A 20894-nucleotide genomic window follows, 5' to 3' on the forward strand; every position below is an offset into this window, starting at 1 on the left:
CAACCATATGCAAGGAAATTAAATACACATTACCAACATGAGCATAATGGCTTGCTCTTGACAGTCTCTAGACGCTAAAATAGGCGTTAATAAAACGACGCGACTGCGTTGGTAGGAACAGTTCGTACCTCAGATATAACCACTCGTTTCGCTGGTGAATCAGTTGATTGCATCCACTCCATTCCTGCACTGGACAATGTTTCCTGCTGACCAAAAGGGTACGATCCTTCTACATGAGAGGTAGACTTTGAGAGAGCCACCAAATCTTCCTCATCAATCGAACTCCTGGCGGACGACGCCTCTGGCACACTTTGTAAAGGACTTGTGGGTGGTGGTGATATTATGCGCCCATGAACAGGGGTTGGGGGATCCGTCATAGAATGTGTGGCCACTGGTTTTTGAGGGGCGGCTTCTCCGACGTCCACCTCTTCATCCTCATCCACGCCAAGTCGCTGTAGACTTGCTTCTACAGCATCTAGTCTTTCTAGATGCTCAAGGACAGTAACACCGGTTGTACCTGGGTGCACCCGCTGAAATTTGGCGGCAAACGGAACGGGACGAGGAGCACCTGAAGCATCAGTCGAGGTTCGCCTCATTGGAGGTGGGAAGTCGCCTCCTGAACTCTGGCTTCGTGTTCGTCTGGGAACAGGAGCTATACTTGTGGAAAGTCTTGGAGATATAGGTCCGTTAGGCATATCGTGGATAGTTTCTTCAGGTATTTCCATTTCGTCGTTCCAGACAAGAACTTTAGTTCTTCGGGTCAGCTCCAGTGGTCCTAGAGTATATGTTGGGCATATTAATCAAGATGATAGTATTTACAATTTATACCTTCATCCTAGATACCAAAACCGATGATTAGATACGCATAAATGGCACAATCTCCGCCCGTTTGGCTTACCTTGTGTTTCAAAGATTGGACAATATTCCAAGCTTGGCCTAATACACGATCAATAAATATATACGCATGTTCTACGGAAAATTAGAACCTTTGATAACAGCCAGTTGTCTCTGAATCGCAAGATATCAATTAAAATAACAGTCTACGAAACAGGTTCTTACCGCAAACATCTTTGGATGGAAATCGGGATCTACAGCAAATAACCTTTCCAATTGGAACGTAGTTTCTTCCCACCAAGTTTTGGATGTCAGCAAAGGTAAAAAATGACTGCGAGTTTTCTCGCTGAACGGGCGGCCAATGACGCTGACTGGAAGGTACAGCCACCCATAAGTGTATGAACGCCATCCTTGAGGATGCTCGTGAGGGAAGGAAAGTGAATTATCGATGGCGGCAATGTGAATGTGAGGCTTTCGCCTGTAGTCAGAGCTCGGTGTGTTTGAACCAGATGGAACAGGTGACAGATTAGGTTGATAAGATGATGTTGCAGTCATGCGAGGGGAGTTGGAATTGGCATCTGGTCTTCGAAGTTCACTCATGACTGGCATTTCTAACCGGACAGACCTTGAAGGCGCCACATCCACAAGGGGCTTCTCATGATCACCTTCACAATATTTGATCATATAGTTGTCTGCGCCTCGATCCGTATTGAGCATAAGGTAATCTGTTGCAAAACCATAAGTGTTGATGCGAAATTTCTGATCTAACATGACTGGCCTAAGATCACAAGTCTAGAATTACTATCAGCTTCTCAACTTACGGTCTGTGGATTGTAAAAGACGTACTTTTCAAGTTCTTCCCTGAAACTTTGTTGGAGCTGTTGACTCCAATAAAATGGTCTCTGGACATCTGCAGCCTCAGTCGCGTCATATAGAACGCGTTCATCCTCATAGTCAGCGTCATCATAGATATCCTCTGTATCTCCAGTTTTGCCGCATATCACTTTCATGGCGCTCATGAAACGTTTTGACATATTCCCTTGTCGGTGAGTAGAATCGTCGAAGGTGTCAGCAATGGCCCTCCCCGGCCAAGGATACTTGCGCAGAAAGTCGGAAGCATCTGTGACGAATATCATGGAGATGTTCTAAGAGTTTGTATAATAGGGTGAAACTTACCCTGAAAACCATGAAGGAAATATTGGAGACTACCTATTTTTTCGGGCAGTTGTTTCCCCTTCTTGGCAGCATTGCGGTCAAACCAATCGTAGAAAAACGCCTGTGGAGATAGATCAAGAGTAAATATCAATTTGGTTCAAAGAAAGAACAACGTGTTATACGGGGCTGGAAAAGGATACGAGCTGGGTTGGTGGTACAATATGAAGTTGCAGCCTGTCGTCTAGCAGTGAGGCTGCAGCTTCTGAGATATAACTGTCTTGTTGTGAGCGGTATACAGCATGTAGGTATGCAATTGTAATTACCTCAGGTTGGGTATAAGACAGGCACGACCAAAAGGTATAATCCATCTAAACTGCCGGTGCAACCATTTGGTTGTCTTTGATGAGGTATTAGACACGAAAGGATATGCATAAAACAATTTGTTACCTTTGGATTTAGACGACCATACGGTTCTTCGTCTTTGGGTTTAAATACACTGTGGATAACTTAGTGGGGCATAAGTGAAACGGGTTACAATGAGCTCACGCAACGGTTTGCACCCTTCCGTCAACCTTCGCTCTAGCAAAATATGAACCCGATGACCCCTTTGTAATCATTTTGGGGTGAATTCCCTCCTGAATTGCTTCTTTGACAGAATGCACCAATCTGTATTGAGGAAATGAACAGCGGGCTAACGCAAGTCAAGTCACCAGTTTCTTACGCGTCAAAGTCTGCCTGAGTCATAGGTTGGTTATGATCAAGAGTCTTCTCCTACAGAGTAAACGTAAGTTTGTTTCGTTGGTGGAACGAATGTCCGCATACGAATCCTGAATTTGGTACAGGGGGGACCTGCGGATCGAAAACGCTATGCCATATTTGCTTCCTCGAGTGGTCAGTTGTCTTCTTCTTGCGCTTGACCTTCTGGGCAATGGATTCCGTCCATCTACGGAAGTTAAACATATAGTTAAAGCAAGAGAATTTGCAGGCGACACTACCTCTTAAAAGCGTTGTCTAATTTGGTGAGGTCAATACTTCCTGGGCGCACTGTCCGGCGCTGCGGGTACGTGTTAGAAGGACCTGGGTGACTGATTGGAGGAAGCGGTTCGTTATTGTCGCTATTTTCATCTTCATGAGTCTGTAGCGGTTGGTATCCAGCGGAGCGCAGAGAACGAGACATGGTTATAAGTACAGAATGTAATAGTTAAGACTTGTTGTAACTGCCCCTCCCACTTGGCAATCAATGCAAGTCACGAGGACTGAAATCAGGACGCGGGCCCATTATGATGATCTTTAAATAGTACAACTCAAGGTATTCACCAGATAGCGACTGAATTTGGACTGAATACAGGTCGAACGAAACTCAAACAAAACTTACATATAAAAGCACTAGCTGTTAACACTTCCAAACAATTTGGGACATCGCTCACAACATGCTAATAATCCTGATGTTGATTCAACAGCACAGGGGAAACGGCAAATATGGATGTATCCCACAAACAGACCACAGTCGGAATAATGCATATAAACCATAGAATCAAAACGATTACTGTAAACTTATCAGTCGACTGTGTAGACTAATCACCAAATACTTAAAGTAATGAACTTACTTGACCAAATTGCACCAAAATAATGAAAAAATGGACTGTCCAACACGTTGCCAAGTTGCACAGAACATAACGCAAAGACACCATTAGGAAAAACCAATCCCCAGTATGACAATGTAAAGGGTATTTTTTCCGTCCGAAAAGTGATGTAGATAGAAGATAGCGATATGATCACCCACGCAAATGCCATACACCACAAAGTCCAGGCTCCCATAAAACACCCGGCGTATAATATCTGCCCCGCCAAAGGTATCAAAGGGAAAATGTTCCCAAAATGAAGAGGAAATACTCTGGCAAGAATTTCACCGTTGACGAGGAGAGAATATCCTCCTTGGCCCAGGGGGCTGGTAATTATAAAACTCGCCAGAATAACATGAGGCATAGGAGGTCCACGTAGAATCAGGCGCGTCAGATAGAGCGAAATAACCATGAGGGTGAGACTCATCCCTATACAAAACGCCATCAGAGAAAACGCGATCGTCAGAATCGTCAAAGTCGTTGTCTGTGGTAATAATGCCTGAGAGAGAGAGCCTCCTGTTGCAGAAAGGACGATCAGAGGAATAATAGGCAAAACCCAAACAGACGTGGTTTCCGAAACCATATGGTGGCGAGAGGACATTCTGAAGCCCGAATGTCAGACAGCGGAAAAACGGAGATAAAAACTTACTCACAATATGTATATCATCCCAAAACAGGTCCAGTATGAACACACCAGCATCAGCCACCAAAATCCCCAGAGAGTATACAAAAACGCAGTGCCTCCAAAACGCCATCGTTGGTTGAGAATGACAGCGAGATCGATGAGGGAAGCGCTGCCAATCGGAAACGCGCCGACAAAAAGTCCTTCTCCAGGATCATACAGCATTTTGATCCATAACTACTAGGTCCATGCGTTATGAGTCATGCTTATTGCAATAAGGTATTCAAGGCGTGTTACCTCGGGGAACATGTAGTAACGGGAGATAGTCATGGCGAGTATAAGGACATAAAATAAAAGGTTTGCAAAAAAAAAGATAAAGCAAATGGATTTCAGAGTTGTGCTGTTGGTTCCCCAGTGAAATTTAGCTGCTAGTATAGAAATGCTTCCTGTGCCCATGTTGACCGCAAACCAAGCAGGAGAAAATAACCTAGATAACGCTTCGAAAATTTCTAGATATTATATAGTTATACGACGGACCTTATACAATGCCTTAGGCTTTTACGTCGGGCCTGGGTCATATCACTGAATTAAGTGGAAATAAAAGGATGATGGAAAGGGGTTCTCTGTTGTAGCACAGGCTCTGGCCAGACCACATTCACATTTTATGATCGATCGAGGACAGTGTCTATATCGCGCTGACATAATAATATGCAAACGATATCGATACATTGTATGTACATATAACAATCTAGCGAATTCTTGGTGTTAATGAGTTCGACACTAAGATGATAAATTGACTTACAGAAATACATGACGAAAAAAAGAAAAAATACAGACGGTGCAGAATCCACTGGCCAATAATAATAAATTATTATGGCCGTGCAGGCCTCGCAATATTACTTGGCCGAGAAGACGCAGATATCGGCCGCTTGGGTATACCACGCGAAGTTGAATCAGCCGAGTCTAAATCTGTGGGTGAGTTTCGAGAAAGAACGAAATAGTCTTTAAGAACCTGAACGCGATGAGGTAGATCCCCCACGAGTCCCGCGTGTCGATACACGCGTGCCTCGCACGCCTCTAATGCCGCCACGAATTGCCCGTTCACTCTTTTCACGGTCTAAGCGTTCTTTTTCTTGTCTTTTCAAGTCGTCCAACCTTTGTTGCTCTAACCTTGCCAATGCAAGTTTGGCCTCTTCTGCCTCCCGACGTCTCCTTTCTTGTTCTGCTTGTACTTCTTGCTCAAGTCTTTCCTCGTCCTAAGACATCCAAAATATTGGTATTGAGTCACAAAAAAGACACTACAACCTACTGCTTCTGCCCCTTCCCATTGATCGTCAAATATGAGACGTGAAAATTCTTCCGATTTGGATAGAATGCCAATATATTTATTCAGGAGCGCGTCGGTTTGTTCTAGTTGGACAGCCACACGCTAAAGCGCAGGAAGAATAAGAATTGACACACTGGATCTTAATTAATTGCACACCTCATTCGCTGAGCCCGTATCCTGTAGGGCCTCGTTGAATAATTCAAAAGAAGCATTTAACTTCTTCAAGATAAAGATATCGCTCTGCAATTTCTCTTCCCGCTGCTTGGCAGCCTGCATCCTTTTTTCCTCAGCAGTCTCTTGGTCGTTGGCGGCAGGAGCTTCATGTTCACCCTGACACGGATCTTCCTTTTCTTCGATGCCGCTAGGTGCCTTCCTGACGGGGGTAGAAATATCTGTTTCTGCTCGAGCTAAAAGACTGAAAGGTTTCTGCATTATAGTCGTTTGGTCTGGAGATCCCAAATCTGATAGGTACATATCATCGTCCTGGCGAGAATATGATGAATCTGAAGGTATATTTGGTGACTCGAGTCCCATGATACTGGACCCAGATGCAACATTGATCTCCGGTGAATTCAAGTATGAAAAGGACATTGGGTCGAAGTATGCTTATCAAGTGTTGTTACTGTTATATTGATATCTTCGAATCAGTAAAAGCAAGGGGGGAGGCAAAGGACAACGAAGAAACGGACAAGAATGTATCGATTGCTGATGCGTTTGATGTTGAGGTTCCAACGTCCAGGTCGCTTTCATTGTGCATGTTCCCGTGATCGTCTTAGATGCGTGACTTTTTTTAAAAAAAAGGTATATAGATACTTTTTATGTCACGATAATAAAGGCTAGAAAATAGTGCAAAAAACAACAAGTAAAGAGTCAAGGAGATAGCAAGAAATCAAAGCAAACTCTCAGATGCATAGCAGAGCGGAGAACAAGCGAGACATCTAACCCGTAGCCCGCTTAACAAAGCTTTCTAGGAAAATGCATAATGGATAGCTAATGGATTAACAACATCCTCGAATGACACTAAAACGAATTCAGATTGGATTGAAAAAGCACGCTTGAGTGAGGTGTCCCGTTGACGTTTGTTTCGTCAAATCGTTCGGGCAACGTCGCGCCGCGCTTCAAAGGAGAAGGGGTGGGTCGAGAGAACGAGATACAGCTGCAATGGGATCAGAAGTGGAAAGTTAATATGGAAATATGCCCCAACCTTCTGTACGCTAACTCTGGAACTCGAGACTTGCTCTTGATTGGCGACCTAGGGTCAATGCTATGTTGATAAACCACTTCCTTTATTTGCCGGGGTGACGAGGGATAGCTAGATGAACTACTAACTGAAGGTGAGTTGGCTTGAGCTTGCACCCTACTCTTTTCTTCTTCAGTATCTATTGAAATTGAAGAAAATGAATTGAGTAAAAATTGTTCATTACTCAAAGGAGACAAGGGGGGTGAGCGCCTAGAATCAATGGATGTATTTGGATAAGGTGTAAGCCAGTCTGGGGATTTTACAATAGGTGCTTCATGGTGCTGGGGGCTATAAATCTTTGGTGAGCTAAAACCCTTTGAAGATGCTGTTGGATTTGAGACCCGAGTAAGTGTGGAAATTACTGGCAAGGCCTGGGCTCCGGAAGTGGGTAGAGGTATATCAAAAAGTGCGTCGATTTTCTGACCTCGGATAAAACTGGCAGAAGGTTCAGAGGATGAACGGGGCAGAGCACTGAATGTTTTATGGGCCTTCAGAGATTGCTGCTGAGAGAATGTGTCCGATTTATTGTTCACACAACCGTCCCTGACAGCGGATCGACTGGCGACGATGGACACTTCCTGGTTGCTATTGGGAGAAAAATAGCCACTTGCTTTCGAATTCGATGACACGGAAGATAGAAACCTGGCATTGGGACTGTTGATTAATTGCGCCGAATTTCTGTTTGGTGTTGAAACTGGTGTAACATAACTCTGTGTGCTGGAATGTGATAGGGACGTAACAGAACCAGGTTGTATATTTGGGCTGCTCCTTAGAGGGGCCACATTCCTGTTGGGCGTTGACCTTGGCGTAGCCAGTTGCTGTCTTATAGTTTCGGCTTGTCCGTCATCCCGAATGATTTTGGTCGTTCCTTTCAACATTTCTTGGGCAAAAAGACGTCGAGCTTCTCCTTCAGTTGGAAAACTTTGGTAAATTGCTTCGGGTACGCCCTTTACTAACGGGGCCGCTTCAATCCTAAAAAAATTATTTAGAACAGTTACATTCGAGGCACAAGCTGACTTGGAGACAACAATAATATGGCCTTGTACAGGGTCATGGGAATGGGTATGCAACGAGGAAGTTCAAGAACCGTGTGGCACTTACCAAGTAGGAAATACCCCAATGCCTTTGCCTACTGTGACTACATACCACTTTCTCCGGGTCATGACGAGCACTAGAGACTGATATTCCAAAGCCGTGGACTAAGTGGTATTGGTTGACATGTATTTCGCAAGGAGCGGCGCTTAACTATGACTCGATTTGAAATAAACCATCCGCTTAAAATGGAGTATGATTCTCACGGATTGACTATGTTTCTCCTCCAAAAAAACATGGTAAAATGAACGCATCAAATTCCCATGTTCATAACCAAATCACTTCACTGCGCCCTGCGGCGCCTCGTGAGTCGTCGTAATAATGCAAGTCGCAAATTACCCTATATGTAATACAAGATTCAAGACCTGTCACCTGTCACATCACAAACTATATTCTAGGAGTCATTAATTTATAATCATTTGATAGCGTTGCCAATCATGAACAAATAAACGCTCTTGACGTAGAGCTTGGCGTCGCGGGCCTCATTGCCTTTCATTACCCATCACACTTTACCTTGATTACTTGTTCTGGGCCATGATCATACGGTTTTCAAGATATAATTTTCTTATATCTGTCTCATGCCTGCTTCTACACGCGACATTAACACTGGCGGCAGACTCAGAAACAACGTTCAACTGTCATTTAATTGTTGACAGTAACACATTTGACTTGACCTCTCTTGGTGGTGTTCGTACAGTGACCCGAACGCGCGACACGCCTCCCACTAAGGTTGTCGACTCACTGAGGTTTGACTTATGTGAAGAATTGAAACTTCAGGATGGTGTTTCGGAGCACGACCAGGTACGCTACGGTACACGAATTGCGTCCGCTCCCTACCTTTTGAACTTGCTATTCAATTCCAGTGTCCTCCTGGTACCAGAGCATGTCTCACTAAGATCAATCAAAGGACAGGTGAACAGGACCGTATAGTTGCGGTCATTCCAATGGCACAGTCAGCGAACTTGGAACCAATATCCTCTGCGAATTCTTGTGCGTAAGTCATAGCAACATTCGACAACTGAGCCTGAAGTTGTTTGTCATATAGCACCAAAGTATCTATCTCTAGTATTTCATGGCGCAGAATACCCTGCGCCACCCCTTTCAATGCCAGTCCGACAATCCCTAAACCTAACAATTCTGTGCAATCCGCAAGAAACATCGGAACCCAAATTCATCGCATATGATGGTTCAAGGCTCGATTTGGAATGGACTGCGCCTGCAGGCTGCCCGTTTAAAGAGGAAGAGGAAGACAAGGGTGGAGGAGGCGACAATAAAGAAGAACCTACTCAGCCAGAGAACGTAGGGAGTGGGATTGGTTGGTTTTTCCTGGTGTGAGTATATTTACAATTCATGCTATGCTTGATCTGTTCTGATATGAGGGTATATGTCAGAATTCTTCTTGCATTTATAGCTTACTTCGGTCTTGGAGCCTATTATAATTATTCGACTTATGGCGCCAGAGGTCTTGATCTAATACCGTACGTTTTCCATGTGTGTTTTATCTGAACTTGAGGTTTGATATATTGCTTTAGCCACCGTGATTTCTGGAAGGAAGTCCCATATATGCTCAGTGATGTAGCATCTCATCTTTGTTCCAACGTGAGGCCACGCAGGACTTCAAGTCGCGGTGGTTATGTTGCCGTTTAAAACCTCGCCTCTATCATTCATGCTTTCCTAGTACTATAACGCTTTGCACATGGGTTCTCATAAGTTTAGAAATATATAGGCATTTTTAATCACTATACACTTCCACCTTTTTTTTTTTTTTGGCAAATTAAGTCCATTCCAATGGTAAAAATTCCTTTACGCATGTGACTAGCATCACGCTGTCCTCCAGTAACTTTAAAATTACGAACCTAGCCCAAACTGTACAGCGGTAAGGAATTCATCGGGCTTGTCATAATGCGTCTAAATATATAAATATATTACTGCAGGTCTAGGACTGAAACTGGAATGCTCACAAAATGATTGCCTCCTGTGATGTGGACGACGTTAAGTTGTCGAACAACCTCATCGCGGTTCACGCATTCTTTATAAAGCTTTTGAGTGACCCATGCCCCCCAAACGCAATACCAGTGTGTTCGCTCAGGGTATAAAAGTGTCACCGGCACTAAGGGAAAGAGATTTTTAGTTACAGATTCACTGAAAAGAACCCTCTGTGTCATTTCGCCTAGTAACTTTTGAAAAGGAGGAAGAAACCTAGATCGGAGAAAAATAAGCATCACGACTTGAGATGGTATTTAATGCGCAGAATATGTACACGTACATCGAGAAATCTGTTTTCATGGCAGACTCCAACGAAAAATATTTTGTATTCTCTTCAGCTGTCCATCTATCAACTGTCACTTCGTCTGCGCGCATGCGTTGATCCAGAGTATTGATATCTCCTGACCAATCTTTTGGTTTGTCGTAGTATCCGCTGATAGCGATTCGTACCGCCCCATAAATTTCTTCATTAGTCAGAGCCTGCTTTTGATCTCCGTTGACTGGCTTTGGAGCTTCATAGTCTGATGGCAAGTCATATCCATAAGCCTGATAAGGTGGATCTATGGGAAAATAACCTCAACTTCATTTCGAAGAGATTGGAAGTCTTCAAATGCGTACCATATAAAACCAGGCACCGTATATATTTTGCAAGGCAACTTTGCAGGCCTGTTGGTATATTAGTGGGATCAAAGAAAATTGACATCACTGATACAGCGCCCATAGACCACCCCAACAGAGCAATGCCCCCAGATTTGCCATCTTTGCTTCTCAGCGGAATGGTATGCTCCTCAACTATGTGTTGGCAGAAATAAGCGAGTTCGAGAGCAAGTCTGTCTATAAAGACCTTCTTTCCGCTGTACTGGTCGTCCAGTTCGCTGGCCGTATATTCCGTGGATCCTTGATATCCCCGGCGTTGGAAAGCAATAGTTCGAAAGTTATGTTTAGCAGCAAGATCGTGTAGTTTCTCAAACCCGCCTGGCATTGAAGTGAATAGGCATTAGTATGGGATAACACACATTGCCAGAACGTACGAGCGTTAAATCCCATCCCATGAGCAATAATGACCGTCGTGTAGTCAGTGCAATCCTCTGCAGGGGCACCACTATCAGTGTAGGAAAGTTGAATTCCACCCGGAAGCAGAGCGAGTCGTTCTGTAAACATGAATGAGTACGGGGAAAATACGACCTCTCAAATGATATCTGTAAGTTAGCTATCAGCTTTATCCTATATTTAAGTGACGTTGCTTTGATTGAAGCGACTGTTTGGCATCGTTGAAAAGGACAATCAGTCTACCAACCAAATAAGATGTGGCAACAGTTTCTTGACGATTCCTTCATCAACCGCCCCAGCCTTCAGGTTCTATGTGCGTTTTCGATCCCACACTGGCATAATGCACACACCCCATCAAGGAGGACATAGTAACTGGATCTAATTTGGAAGTTCGTGAGAGACTAAACGCGATCAATGACTCGGAGTAGAACGTTTTCTGGTAACGGATTGCTTATAAGTAGGCTTGGTTTGATTTTTGGTACAAGGTGTAATCGCCGATCGGCATCATTTTGTGAATATCTTCGTTTGGTGGGTGGTTGAATAGCATGTATAGTTAGCAGATCAATCGAACGTCACTATATCATTCAAAAAAAAAACGGTGTCATTGTAAGTCAAGTTTGAAGCTAGAAAAAGCAAGTTCTGTGTACTGCAATATGAATCTTCTTCGAGTTGGTACCACTCTTAAAAAGATTCATGCACCCCTTCAAGGGAGGTGTAAGGCAGTGGCCGTATATTTTCGGACCCAGTCAAAACTTAGCACCCCAATCAGTGCTAGTGAAACTTGCTAGTAGAAGAATTATCGATACCTCTACAAATAGACTTATATTCTTGACGGACGTCTAGTACGAGGCTGTATTTTGTGAAAGAGGCCTATTATTCAAGACTATGTCCGTCAGATCTTATGGCAGATTCTCTAGTAAAATAGATTTTTTTTTGCTCATCTTTCAACCATTGACTGTGATCAACTGTAACAGAAGGTTTGTATAAACATTATTGCGGCCGGCAATGACAGCCACTCTATCTGTGTTCACTGGCGAGGTGAGGTGACTAAACTCGACAGAATATCGCGTTCCAACAGCTTCCATCGTAAGTTTCTTCTTTTCCGAATGCGCAACGAATTTTTAACATAATTTTTCTGCATTGACACTGACGTTGTTAGAGTGAGAATTAAGATGCCAATAATTTGACTTTGTGATGTGTCCGAAAACCGTCTAAAACGCCGAATGAGTGATACGTCGAACCGCCTCATCAAAGATACAAGGATCGAGTTGCAGGACGAGAGATCCTGGGTTATATCGTACAGATATCTATGAATATGTGAGAGGAGAGAAGGACTTAAAAATGGCTGTCAATGCCAAAAATCACGCGAACCGTATCCGCTTTAGGATGCAGTGCTAAGCCTTAATTTATGTGGCAAGGTAGACGCGTCTCATTTCATTCTCTACTATCCGATCTCTACAACCATTATCTATAATATCCCAATTGGCATCAAATAACATGGCTGGACTGGAACCACTTGTTCCTCATATATACCATGAAAGGCAGCAAGAAGGGTCTATGCTGTGTGCCCAGCATGCCCTCAATTCTCTTCTTCGTATGTTCCCTTTTATGTCTTCTGCGGGTTCATTGACAAAAGTTTTTCTCAGAGGGAAATTATGTGCGTGTTCAGTTCCAGAAAATACTAAATTTTAGTCGTTTATCCCTCTTGATAGTTCACTGCGCCAGACCTTTCTGACATTGCACGAAGCCTTGACTCGCTGGAAGAAAGCTATGACGACAGCAATACAGGACAGACAAGCACAAATATGGATGACACAGGTCCGTTGAGCTAGACTCACCTGGTGCATGTCGCTGATTTTGAAACTTGTTGCAGGGTTTTTTTCTGTTCAAGTGTTGGATAATGCGTTGAGAGTTTGGGGACTTAAGTAATTGCGATTTATTTCTTACATACCAAAAGACTCACGTATTCTCGAAAATAAGCCTCACAAGATGGCGAGGAGAAGAAATGCGTCCATACCAAGATCACCCACAGTGAGTTTCATTCAGATCTTTTCTCATATCCTTAGACAACCGACATGATTGGACCCTACTTAAGGACGCAACTTGCATTTATTCTGAACCTGGAGCAACATTGGTTCACACTACGTCGATTTGGAAAGGCCAGCCCCAATATAGACCTAGACGAAGGGGATGGCCATTGGTTTAACCTGAATTCATTCCTTCCCGCTCCGGAATGGGTAGGTAAATTATATCTAGGTATGGTTTTGCAACAAGCAGAAACGGAAGGTACGATATCCTGATTTCTTCAATGCTATATACGTATTCATAGATACAGGCTACTCTGTATTCGCCGTGACACAAGCCAACCCTGATGCACCATTAGCCCTTCCGCGAACAGAGGCAGACATAATTGCATCAACACTCCCGGAACCTACTTCTGCCACTTCCAGCGTACGCCTTCGAACATCCCATGATACTGTCAAACACACGAACACACTCCCGGCACATTCTGGAGATCTCAATCTGGATGAAGAGGATCTGGAATTGCAGGCCGCGTTGCAAGCATCACTTATGGGCGTGGAACAACATGGTGAAGTCGAAGAGAACGAAGAAGATGACGAAGGCCTGGCGTCAGCTGTGTTATCTCCTGTAGGATTTGGCACTCCCCAATTTCAACACACTTTAAGGTCGGCCACATCTGCGGTTGGTTCTGGGTCACGAACGAGCCAACCGCCTTCTTTCAGTGAATCTCCTGATAGTGGGCAGGCAGATTTAGACCCTATTGCCGCAAGCATGGAGAGAAATAGATTTCTACTTCAGAGAATGAAGCGACAGCAAGAATTTGCACAGAGAGAAATGTGGAGTGAGTCGGATCTGACACCGGAAGAGCAAATTGCATTAGCAGAAAGGAGAGAGCGAAGGAGGAGGCAAGAAGAAGAAGAAGAAGAAGAACTACGGCGAGCCATTGAAGAAAGCCAAGCTCTCGCCGAGGAACAACGTTTAGGGAAAGGGCGTGACCCTATGGACGTCGATTCTCCGAGCAAAGATTACCTTTCTACCTCCAATTTCGTAACATATGACGATGGGGATGCAGAACTTCAAGCAGCACTCAAAGCCTCTTTGGAGCATCCTTTATCGCAACAAGCTCAGACATCTACCTCAACAGACGATGCGGAGTCGGTACTTTCTGATACTACTAGTGCCATGGAAGATGTTTCTGCTTCAGCAACTACCCCGACCTTAGATGAAATTCGGCAACGCCGTCTTGCTCGCTTTGGTTAGTAGATGAAGGCTGTCTTGCGTCTAATGAAAGCAACGCGAAAATTTGTTGCCAGAGATATAAAGTATTGAAGGTGTATGAGAAGCAGTAGAATGAACCATTACATACAAAGTGATTGGAGGTAGGGGGTGGCAAATCTGTTCATAAAATAGATATTACAACGATACGAAAGATAACTAACATGTAAATCATTTTTCAGGTTCACATTACTAGAAAGATAATTTACATGATTGTATGATACTTTACAAAGTTGGGTGGTATTTACAAGTGGTTTGCAATGGGACAAATAAGAATGTTAGGGATAGTGGTGAATTACATTCCAGAATACATAGAAGTGCTGGGGGCGGTAGGCATGTATGGATCGGTGGGATCAGCTTCATCACCGCGCCTTCTTCTCTGCCTCCTATGAGCAAATCGCAGGTAACGAGAGAATCGTCCTCTGTTGCCATTCCCACGGGCATGGGGGACTTGTTCATCTATTTCTCCCTGTTCAAAGTCATGCTCATCATCTTCATGACCAGCGATCATATGTTCCAGAGCAAGGAAATCTAAAGTTCATTACATGAGAACCATTGATTGAATGTTTAGGAAAATGTATACCGTGACGACAGATAGGGCAAGAACTAGAAAGTTTGAGAAGCCAGGGGTCAACACAATTTTGATGGAAGCAATGTTTGCCTTCGCACGGCAGAACACGAATATCATCTCCCTCTTCGAAGTCTACAATGCAAATCGGGCAAGTTTCGCGCCCGATTGATGCTGGCACAACGTCATCTTGCGCTGGTAAGGAAGATTCTGGGGGGATATCTCGTGACGTTCCTTCTCCAAGGCCAACAAAGGGTCGCTGTCTGCTAGCTAGGTTATCACTAGCATTTTGTAGGGCTGATAGTGAATGACTGTTGGGTATATCTCGTGACCCCGATGAATTGTGATCTTGCAACTCCTGTTCCTGATCCGTTTGTCGACTACCTGGAGCTGAGCAGCTTGAGGACTCTGCAAGGTTTAGGCCGGCATCAGCAAGCGTGTTGGCTCCACTACCGGTCGGAATTGCACCCATTTCAATGTTGTAGCTTGAACTCTGAACCTCTGAATCTTTGTCGAGCGGATATCTTGGGGAGGAAGGTGATTGTGATGGTCCAGCTTGATTGCTACCAAATTTCACAATCGGAAAGGTATCAAGAATGGCACGAGTCAACCCTCTTGCACGGCTTTGAGGCGGTCCTCCATCACCCCCCATACGAGCACGAGGGCCATACCGCTCAGGATGTCGGATTGCCCGAATTGCCTGTACATCATAGTTGAAATATATACATATCTGGGACTTAATAAGATCGCTTACACCGGATATAATGACAATGCAGAACAACGCTGACACGCAACCAGTGATGGCATAAAGAATAATCCTGGAGGACAGCGGTGCTGATCAGATAGGATACAGAAATTAGAATTACAGAATACACGAACATGGCAAGGGCAGTATTAGGAGGGTTGTTACCCGTACCTGCGCTTGTAGCATCACTAGTGGGATTTCCAGGGCCAGAGGTATTGTCTATGGCGTTGTACGCCTGGAGGACGGTCAACAGATATCCAGGAGAAACTGGGACACCCTCATTGATGGATCGTTGAATATCGTTCGCAGAGTTATTCAGCATTGCAGAGTTATAGTTACGAAGACTTTTATTTGCGCTCAGTTGACCGAATTGATATTCTATGAGATGGGAACTTGTGGAGCTTTGGGTTGAGAATATGTCGAACACTTGATCAAAAGTAGCTGGATCAGAGTATTCACGATTGATAACACATGCCGTTGAGTACAGCGAGAACAAGAGCTAAAGAACATTTAGTGGTTTAAAGTCCAAGTAAATAGCACTTACCGCCGAAACAGCACCTTTATCTCGAGCCAAAGTAAAGATATCCACTTCCATGGAAGCATTGGTGGCATTCTTGTCACAAGATACCAGAGCTATCCAAGGAGTTAAGGCTTTCCAAGACGTCAGTTATGATATCAACTGGCGAAATAATGAAAGAAGACCAACTTGGAGCTGTAAAGGTGTCCGCCATTTCCTCAGAAAAATGGACTAGAGCACCCTTGAGAGATATTAGGCAAACTATAGAAATAGAGGGGCGTTAAAGCCTCACTTTACTAATCCCTTTGCTATCATTTCCCGCTAATTGGTAGGAGACGTGCTCGAAATAAGACCTGGAAGTCATGATGGTTAAAACTATTGAAGCCATTGAAGAGCCACACACAGTGTAACTGACCCATTTGAGTACCACTGAATGCGAAGACTTGATATATCTGTTATGTTTAGTCCGCCTGCAATGGCATCATGGGTCGAATTTGTGGGAGATGCTGGAATATAGGCTAGGACGGGCTGCCAAAGAAAGGAGAACCCGAGACCGATGGGGACAACGAGTTCAAGGACGAACATGGCGGGAGAGAGAAAGTGACCTGAGAACAAGAGGACGCCCTTGCCTGCTATAGGCCAAAAGGCCGCAAAAGATCAAGCGTACTCAAGCAAAACGACGACCGTGGAAGACTCAACACGCGGACTCAGACTCGATGCTATAAGTACCCTATATATACACGTGATCATTCGGGACCTTTTGCCCCTATTCTGACTACTAACAGTACTACGTCAATAACGCGAAACCAATCACATTTAGGGCCTCCAACATGGGAAATCCGAAAGAAGAACTCGATTTTGCCATCTCAAGCACTCGGATATGAATGTTATCCCGGTTCCATACCTGCAAATATCCCCACAGTGTGAAACACACATCCGCAATGTTTGACAGATCAGCCACTGCTCCCTCTCTTCAAGCTTTGCATCATCTGCGCTAGCGATATTCGATTCGAGGTATTGGCTCCTTCTTGCTGGTCCATGGCTTCTGCATAACTGTGCCAATGATTAGCTGCCATCTGAAAATAGGATGCACGGCACTTACAGCAATTTGTAACGTACGAGCTCTTCTTCCATCTCCTCGTTCTTTAAACGCTGTTTTACAAGTTCATTCTTTTTGGGAACTACGTCAGTGAAACATTGGAGGAGGTCACCAATACTAACCAAAACTTCGACATGTTCAACATTCAACTGAGCCAAACTATTCTCCAAAGCTTTGCTAAGACGGCTTGGTTCAGGTATGCTGCGGGTTCTTTACAAATGCCGATACATACACTTGAGTCAATAAACTTCGATTGGTACTTCGAAGTTCATCTATTTGAATGGCATGTTTATTTATCTCACGCTGGATAGTATCGTCAAGTTATCATGATAGAAGGATCACATTGATACACACATACCAAGTTGTCTTCGTATTCATGTCTGTAGCAATCAAGCATAAATGGTGTTATGCGCAAGGATACCGCATCCGTCACAAAATCATCTACTCTGTATTTGGCTGAGTCGTCAGCAAGCCCAGATTCGCCTTCGATCTATTGTTTGCATGAATCAAGTTTTCAGCCTAAAGAAAGATCGTTACAGTTACCTACCAGATAACAGTCCAATAGTTTTGTATTTAAAAATGCCAGTATTTCATCAAATTTGAGGGAGAGAAGAGTGTCTTCATTCTTTTTCAGCAAGATAATACTAAAACCAAATATAGCTTCAATGCCATTGGCAAGGCAATTGTCGTATATTCGGAATACAATATCAAGAGGGAATCTATATATCTTTTAGTTGACGAAACGATGGGAACCACGTATACTCACCGATAACTGAATAAGGTTAAAAACCATTGGGAACAGTACATTGTAGATTTAATGCCTTGACGCAAGAAATGAACGTGAAGAACGGGTAACATATCCTCAACCAGACGGTCGAACTAGATATCCTATGAGGGGAAGAATGCCTTTTTGAATTGATGATGCTTACTTGGAACTAGATGCACCATTATCAGATCTCAAAGATAAGCAAAAAAAAATCCGATTCACTGACCAGGCGCATGTGAAGTTTTGGCATCTCTGGCAAAAAATGTCCTTGAAGATCATATACGGACATTAATCTGACTAGAAGAGAAAACGCCTCTTCATCTGGCATCTGAATTTAACGGATTTAATGCACAGTGGTATATATATATATAACATACACTCACATTCAAGAGGAGAATGGCCACAATAAATGGCAAGCCTTGACAATAACCCACCAGGGGATCATATCTTATCCAGAGTCGTCAGAATTTGTTATACCGCCTTACAAGTCCAACCCACAAAGAATATGCCTTCAAGACATTGTATAAATTTTCCTGGCCAATTCCCTGCCCATCGGTAAAGACAGCGTGATGAGGAAGAGTCCTGTATCAAAGGTGAGCGTCTATTCTTCGACGCTGTATTTTTTGAATCATCCTCACCTTCCCAGATCGTTTTTGATGGCTTTCTCGTGTTTGCTCGGTTCCTTGAGTAGATTTAAGTACGTTGTTTCAAGTTCGGGATCTTTCGAGGCCGCCCTACACACAGCACAAAATAGTTTGGATGAATTGTAAGGATAACTCTAAAAAAGAAAAATAGGCACATGTGTTGCCACATCATTCCTCGAAGGGTTGGAGGGATGCCTCGTTGAATAGCTTGAGCCAGTTCTTCGGGACGCTCAGAAGCAAAGCCGCCGTAGTCTTGACGGAACCAGTTAATTGGGCAGAAGTATGTGTCTTGACCGGCATACCAGATATTACTGCTCCCCAGAAATCTATTTTAGGAGTATCAGAAATGAGACGGACAAGCAGAATATAATATTCACTCACCCCAATCAATTGCACCCTCCTTGGCAGTATTCACCTCTGTTTCTCTCTCCTGTAATCTTGCGAATTCCTCCTGTAGTTTGACTTGACCGTCAATGCTGCCCCGTGCTTTACCCCCATTCTCTTGCAAGTCTAGACGATTCATGAATACCGATGCTGTTGGCTCATGACCAGAACGGATTGTAGTTGTAGAAGCCGTCTTTCTATGAGATTTTGGAGGAGAAAATTGAAGGGTTGAAATATTTGGCAATGAAGTGCTGTTAGGGCGACTGGAAGTCTCATTTTCAGGCTGAGAGTCTGGCGTCTCTTGGTTACTAGGAAGTGCAGTCAAAGCAATCGGAGAGAAAGAGTCGTCGTCGAGAGCAATATCGTTGAATTCGGTGACCGCTACGGATTCTCGGGCCAACGATCGGTCATTGAATGATTGGCTGACCTGCGGTGAACGTAATGCGTCCAAGTCCAAAGGGTCAGGTCGAGGAGTATCCACAGCTGCTACTGCAATAGGTAAATCGAAGGTAGTATGTTCTGAGGACATTGGTGGTTTTAAAATGCCAAGTTCATGTGGTTATTTATGATATTGATTGAAATATTGATAACCCTGAAGGTGGTTGACTGTCCTCGAAGACCGGCTCCGTATTACAAACTGACTGTGAAGAAGAAAATTAAGACGTCAGAAATAAAACCGACACATTCGAATCCTGAATCTTATGTAAGTGGTACCAAGGAATGTGGTCGCCGAAGACAAATAAAAAGCGAAAGCAAAGCAAAAGAAATGTCCCAGTGAAGTCGACTTTGTAAATTTATTTTCATGTTTTTATCTACTACAGGGACCGAGACGCGTTCACAAAATAAGGCAACAAGTCAAGGTATAGTAAATGGACCGGATCAGGGTATCGGACTGGGAACGATATGATACAACATGTAGAGTGACTATAAGTTAGGATGGATATTATACAAAATGCGTAAAACGGGGTAGTTCGTGATGATCGTCAAAGAGAGAAGAATATTAAAATAAGTTGAAAATAAAGTAGCGATAGCGATACCAAGGGCATTATCAGAACTTCAGAAACTGGAATCAGACGTGTCCGAATTGGAACCTGTTGATGTACGTCTGGGATTTGGAGGAGGGATGCTGAGCGAGCCGGTCAAGTCGGATTGGAGAAAGAGATTTTCGAGTTCTAGAAGGGAATGGCCATCCTTCCACGACTCCGAACTTTCATGGGCACGAACGATTTTCCAACCGAGATAGAATGAACAATTGGCGCAAGTAATTTCTTGCATTGTGTGGGCGCCAGTGGCCATGAGTTGGACTCCAGCTTTGGCCAGGAAAACATTTTGGCTAAGCATTAAGGATCAGTTACGACTCGGCCTTGACAAACGGAATTAGAAGGACGCACGTCTCAGTAAATAAGGACGCTTTGCCCGAAAAGCCTCTAAAGGTGCGCGAGTCTGGGGGAATCTAAAGAAGAGTAAGAGCGTTGTCAATGAGCAGAGCAGAAAAGCACTGACCGCTGACTGAGGTAGAAGAAAGTTATGAGATGTGATGCAGGTGCCGCATTGTTTACATACAAGTGCACGGGGAATTTTAGGAAGGGGACGTGATATCCGCTTTGCTTGGACTGACTCTGGGGGAGTCGCTGGTAATCTGCGGGGTGTTGTGGACGATTCTGGTCTGGAGAACGCGGACATGATGATGGGAATGTGATGAGGGCGATGACAAGGCAGATGTCTTTATAACTCCGTCAGAACCGAATACTTATGCAGAGAAGGCTGTGATGCCGCTAGTCTGATCAACCCACGATCACACACGTTTCAACAGCGCTACCATCTCAACTTTGCTCTAATGCACGCCAATTAAATGTTTCGCGATTTGCAGGAGCACCTTTCCAGCCAAGCTTGATTTTCAAATCCTGGTAGAAGTAGTACCAAGCCGCGTTGAGATAACAGCTATC

At 44.0% G+C, this 20894-nt stretch overlaps 7 protein-coding genes across 7 annotated transcripts; 2 read left to right on the forward strand and 5 right to left on the reverse strand.

Annotated features, from left to right (window-relative positions):
• Positions 1 to 29: 29 nt before the first annotated feature.
• Positions 30 to 3166, reverse strand: JR316_0002282 (Phosphatidylinositol 4-kinase lsb6; the record flags this gene model as incomplete). The annotated part of the gene is made up of 15 exons (XM_047888076.1): positions 30 to 74; positions 129 to 775; positions 829 to 835; positions 899 to 936; positions 987 to 1008; positions 1060 to 1612; positions 1681 to 1954; positions 2011 to 2110; positions 2172 to 2262; positions 2313 to 2386; positions 2437 to 2485; positions 2536 to 2655; positions 2711 to 2760; positions 2812 to 2932; positions 2985 to 3166. 15 exons carry the CDS (start codon positions 3164 to 3166, stop codon positions 30 to 32), a joined length of 2373 nt encoding a protein of 790 aa, XP_047752999.1.
• Positions 3167 to 5237: 2071 nt separating this feature from the next.
• On the reverse strand, positions 5238 to 6151 carry JR316_0002283 (uncharacterized protein; the record flags this gene model as incomplete). The annotated part of the gene is made up of 3 exons (XM_047888077.1): positions 5238 to 5489; positions 5543 to 5662; positions 5717 to 6151. The coding sequence occupies 3 exons, from the start codon at positions 6149 to 6151 to the stop codon at positions 5238 to 5240; spliced, it is 807 nt and encodes a 268-aa protein (XP_047753000.1).
• Positions 6152 to 8470: 2319 nt separating this feature from the next.
• JR316_0002284 (Autophagy-related protein 27) lies at positions 8471 to 9539 on the forward strand (the record flags this gene model as incomplete). Its single annotated transcript, XM_047888078.1, is given in 6 exon segments — positions 8471 to 8529; positions 8549 to 8693; positions 8756 to 8882; positions 8938 to 9223; positions 9284 to 9370; positions 9425 to 9539. The coding sequence occupies 6 exon segments, from the start codon at positions 8471 to 8473 to the stop codon at positions 9537 to 9539; spliced, it is 819 nt and encodes a 272-aa protein (XP_047753001.1).
• A 201-nt stretch (positions 9540 to 9740) lies between these two features.
• On the reverse strand, positions 9741 to 11039 carry JR316_0002285 (uncharacterized protein; the record flags this gene model as incomplete). The annotated part of the gene is made up of 7 exons (XM_047888079.1): positions 9741 to 9800; positions 9854 to 10002; positions 10036 to 10091; positions 10159 to 10424; positions 10454 to 10544; positions 10580 to 10853; positions 10910 to 11039. The coding sequence occupies 7 exons, from the start codon at positions 11037 to 11039 to the stop codon at positions 9741 to 9743; spliced, it is 1026 nt and encodes a 341-aa protein (XP_047753002.1).
• Positions 11040 to 12462: 1423 nt separating this feature from the next.
• On the forward strand, positions 12463 to 14210 carry JR316_0002286 (Ataxin-3; the record flags this gene model as incomplete). Its single annotated transcript, XM_047888080.1, has 5 exons — positions 12463 to 12522; positions 12641 to 12746; positions 12886 to 12959; positions 12995 to 13214; positions 13264 to 14210. 5 exons carry the CDS (start codon positions 12463 to 12465, stop codon positions 14208 to 14210), a joined length of 1407 nt encoding a protein of 468 aa, XP_047753003.1.
• Positions 14211 to 14520: 310 nt separating this feature from the next.
• On the reverse strand, positions 14521 to 19477 carry JR316_0002287 (GTPase-activating protein GYP5; the record flags this gene model as incomplete). The annotated part of the gene is made up of 23 exons (XM_047888081.1): positions 14521 to 14756; positions 14809 to 15493; positions 15548 to 15611; positions 15673 to 16037; positions 16083 to 16189; positions 16245 to 16296; positions 16348 to 16408; positions 16459 to 16687; positions 17017 to 17108; positions 17158 to 17225; positions 17277 to 17331; positions 17387 to 17457; positions 17513 to 17644; positions 17702 to 17873; positions 17921 to 18033; positions 18084 to 18089; positions 18147 to 18248; positions 18304 to 18367; positions 18419 to 18502; positions 18559 to 18654; positions 18720 to 18816; positions 18867 to 18890; positions 18946 to 19477. The coding sequence occupies 23 exons, from the start codon at positions 19475 to 19477 to the stop codon at positions 14521 to 14523; spliced, it is 3507 nt and encodes a 1168-aa protein (XP_047753004.1).
• A 527-nt stretch (positions 19478 to 20004) lies between these two features.
• JR316_0002288 (Protein yippee-like) lies at positions 20005 to 20631 on the reverse strand (the record flags this gene model as incomplete). Its single annotated transcript, XM_047888082.1, has 3 exons — positions 20005 to 20281; positions 20340 to 20401; positions 20512 to 20631. The coding sequence occupies 3 exons, from the start codon at positions 20629 to 20631 to the stop codon at positions 20005 to 20007; spliced, it is 459 nt and encodes a 152-aa protein (XP_047753005.1).
• Positions 20632 to 20894: the final 263 nt, after the last annotated feature.

Source organism: Psilocybe cubensis, chromosome 2, assembly GCF_017499595.1.
Source record: "Psilocybe cubensis strain MGC-MH-2018 chromosome 2, whole genome shotgun sequence".
NCBI classification, from domain to species: Eukaryota; Fungi; Basidiomycota; class Agaricomycetes; order Agaricales; family Agrocybaceae; genus Psilocybe; species Psilocybe cubensis.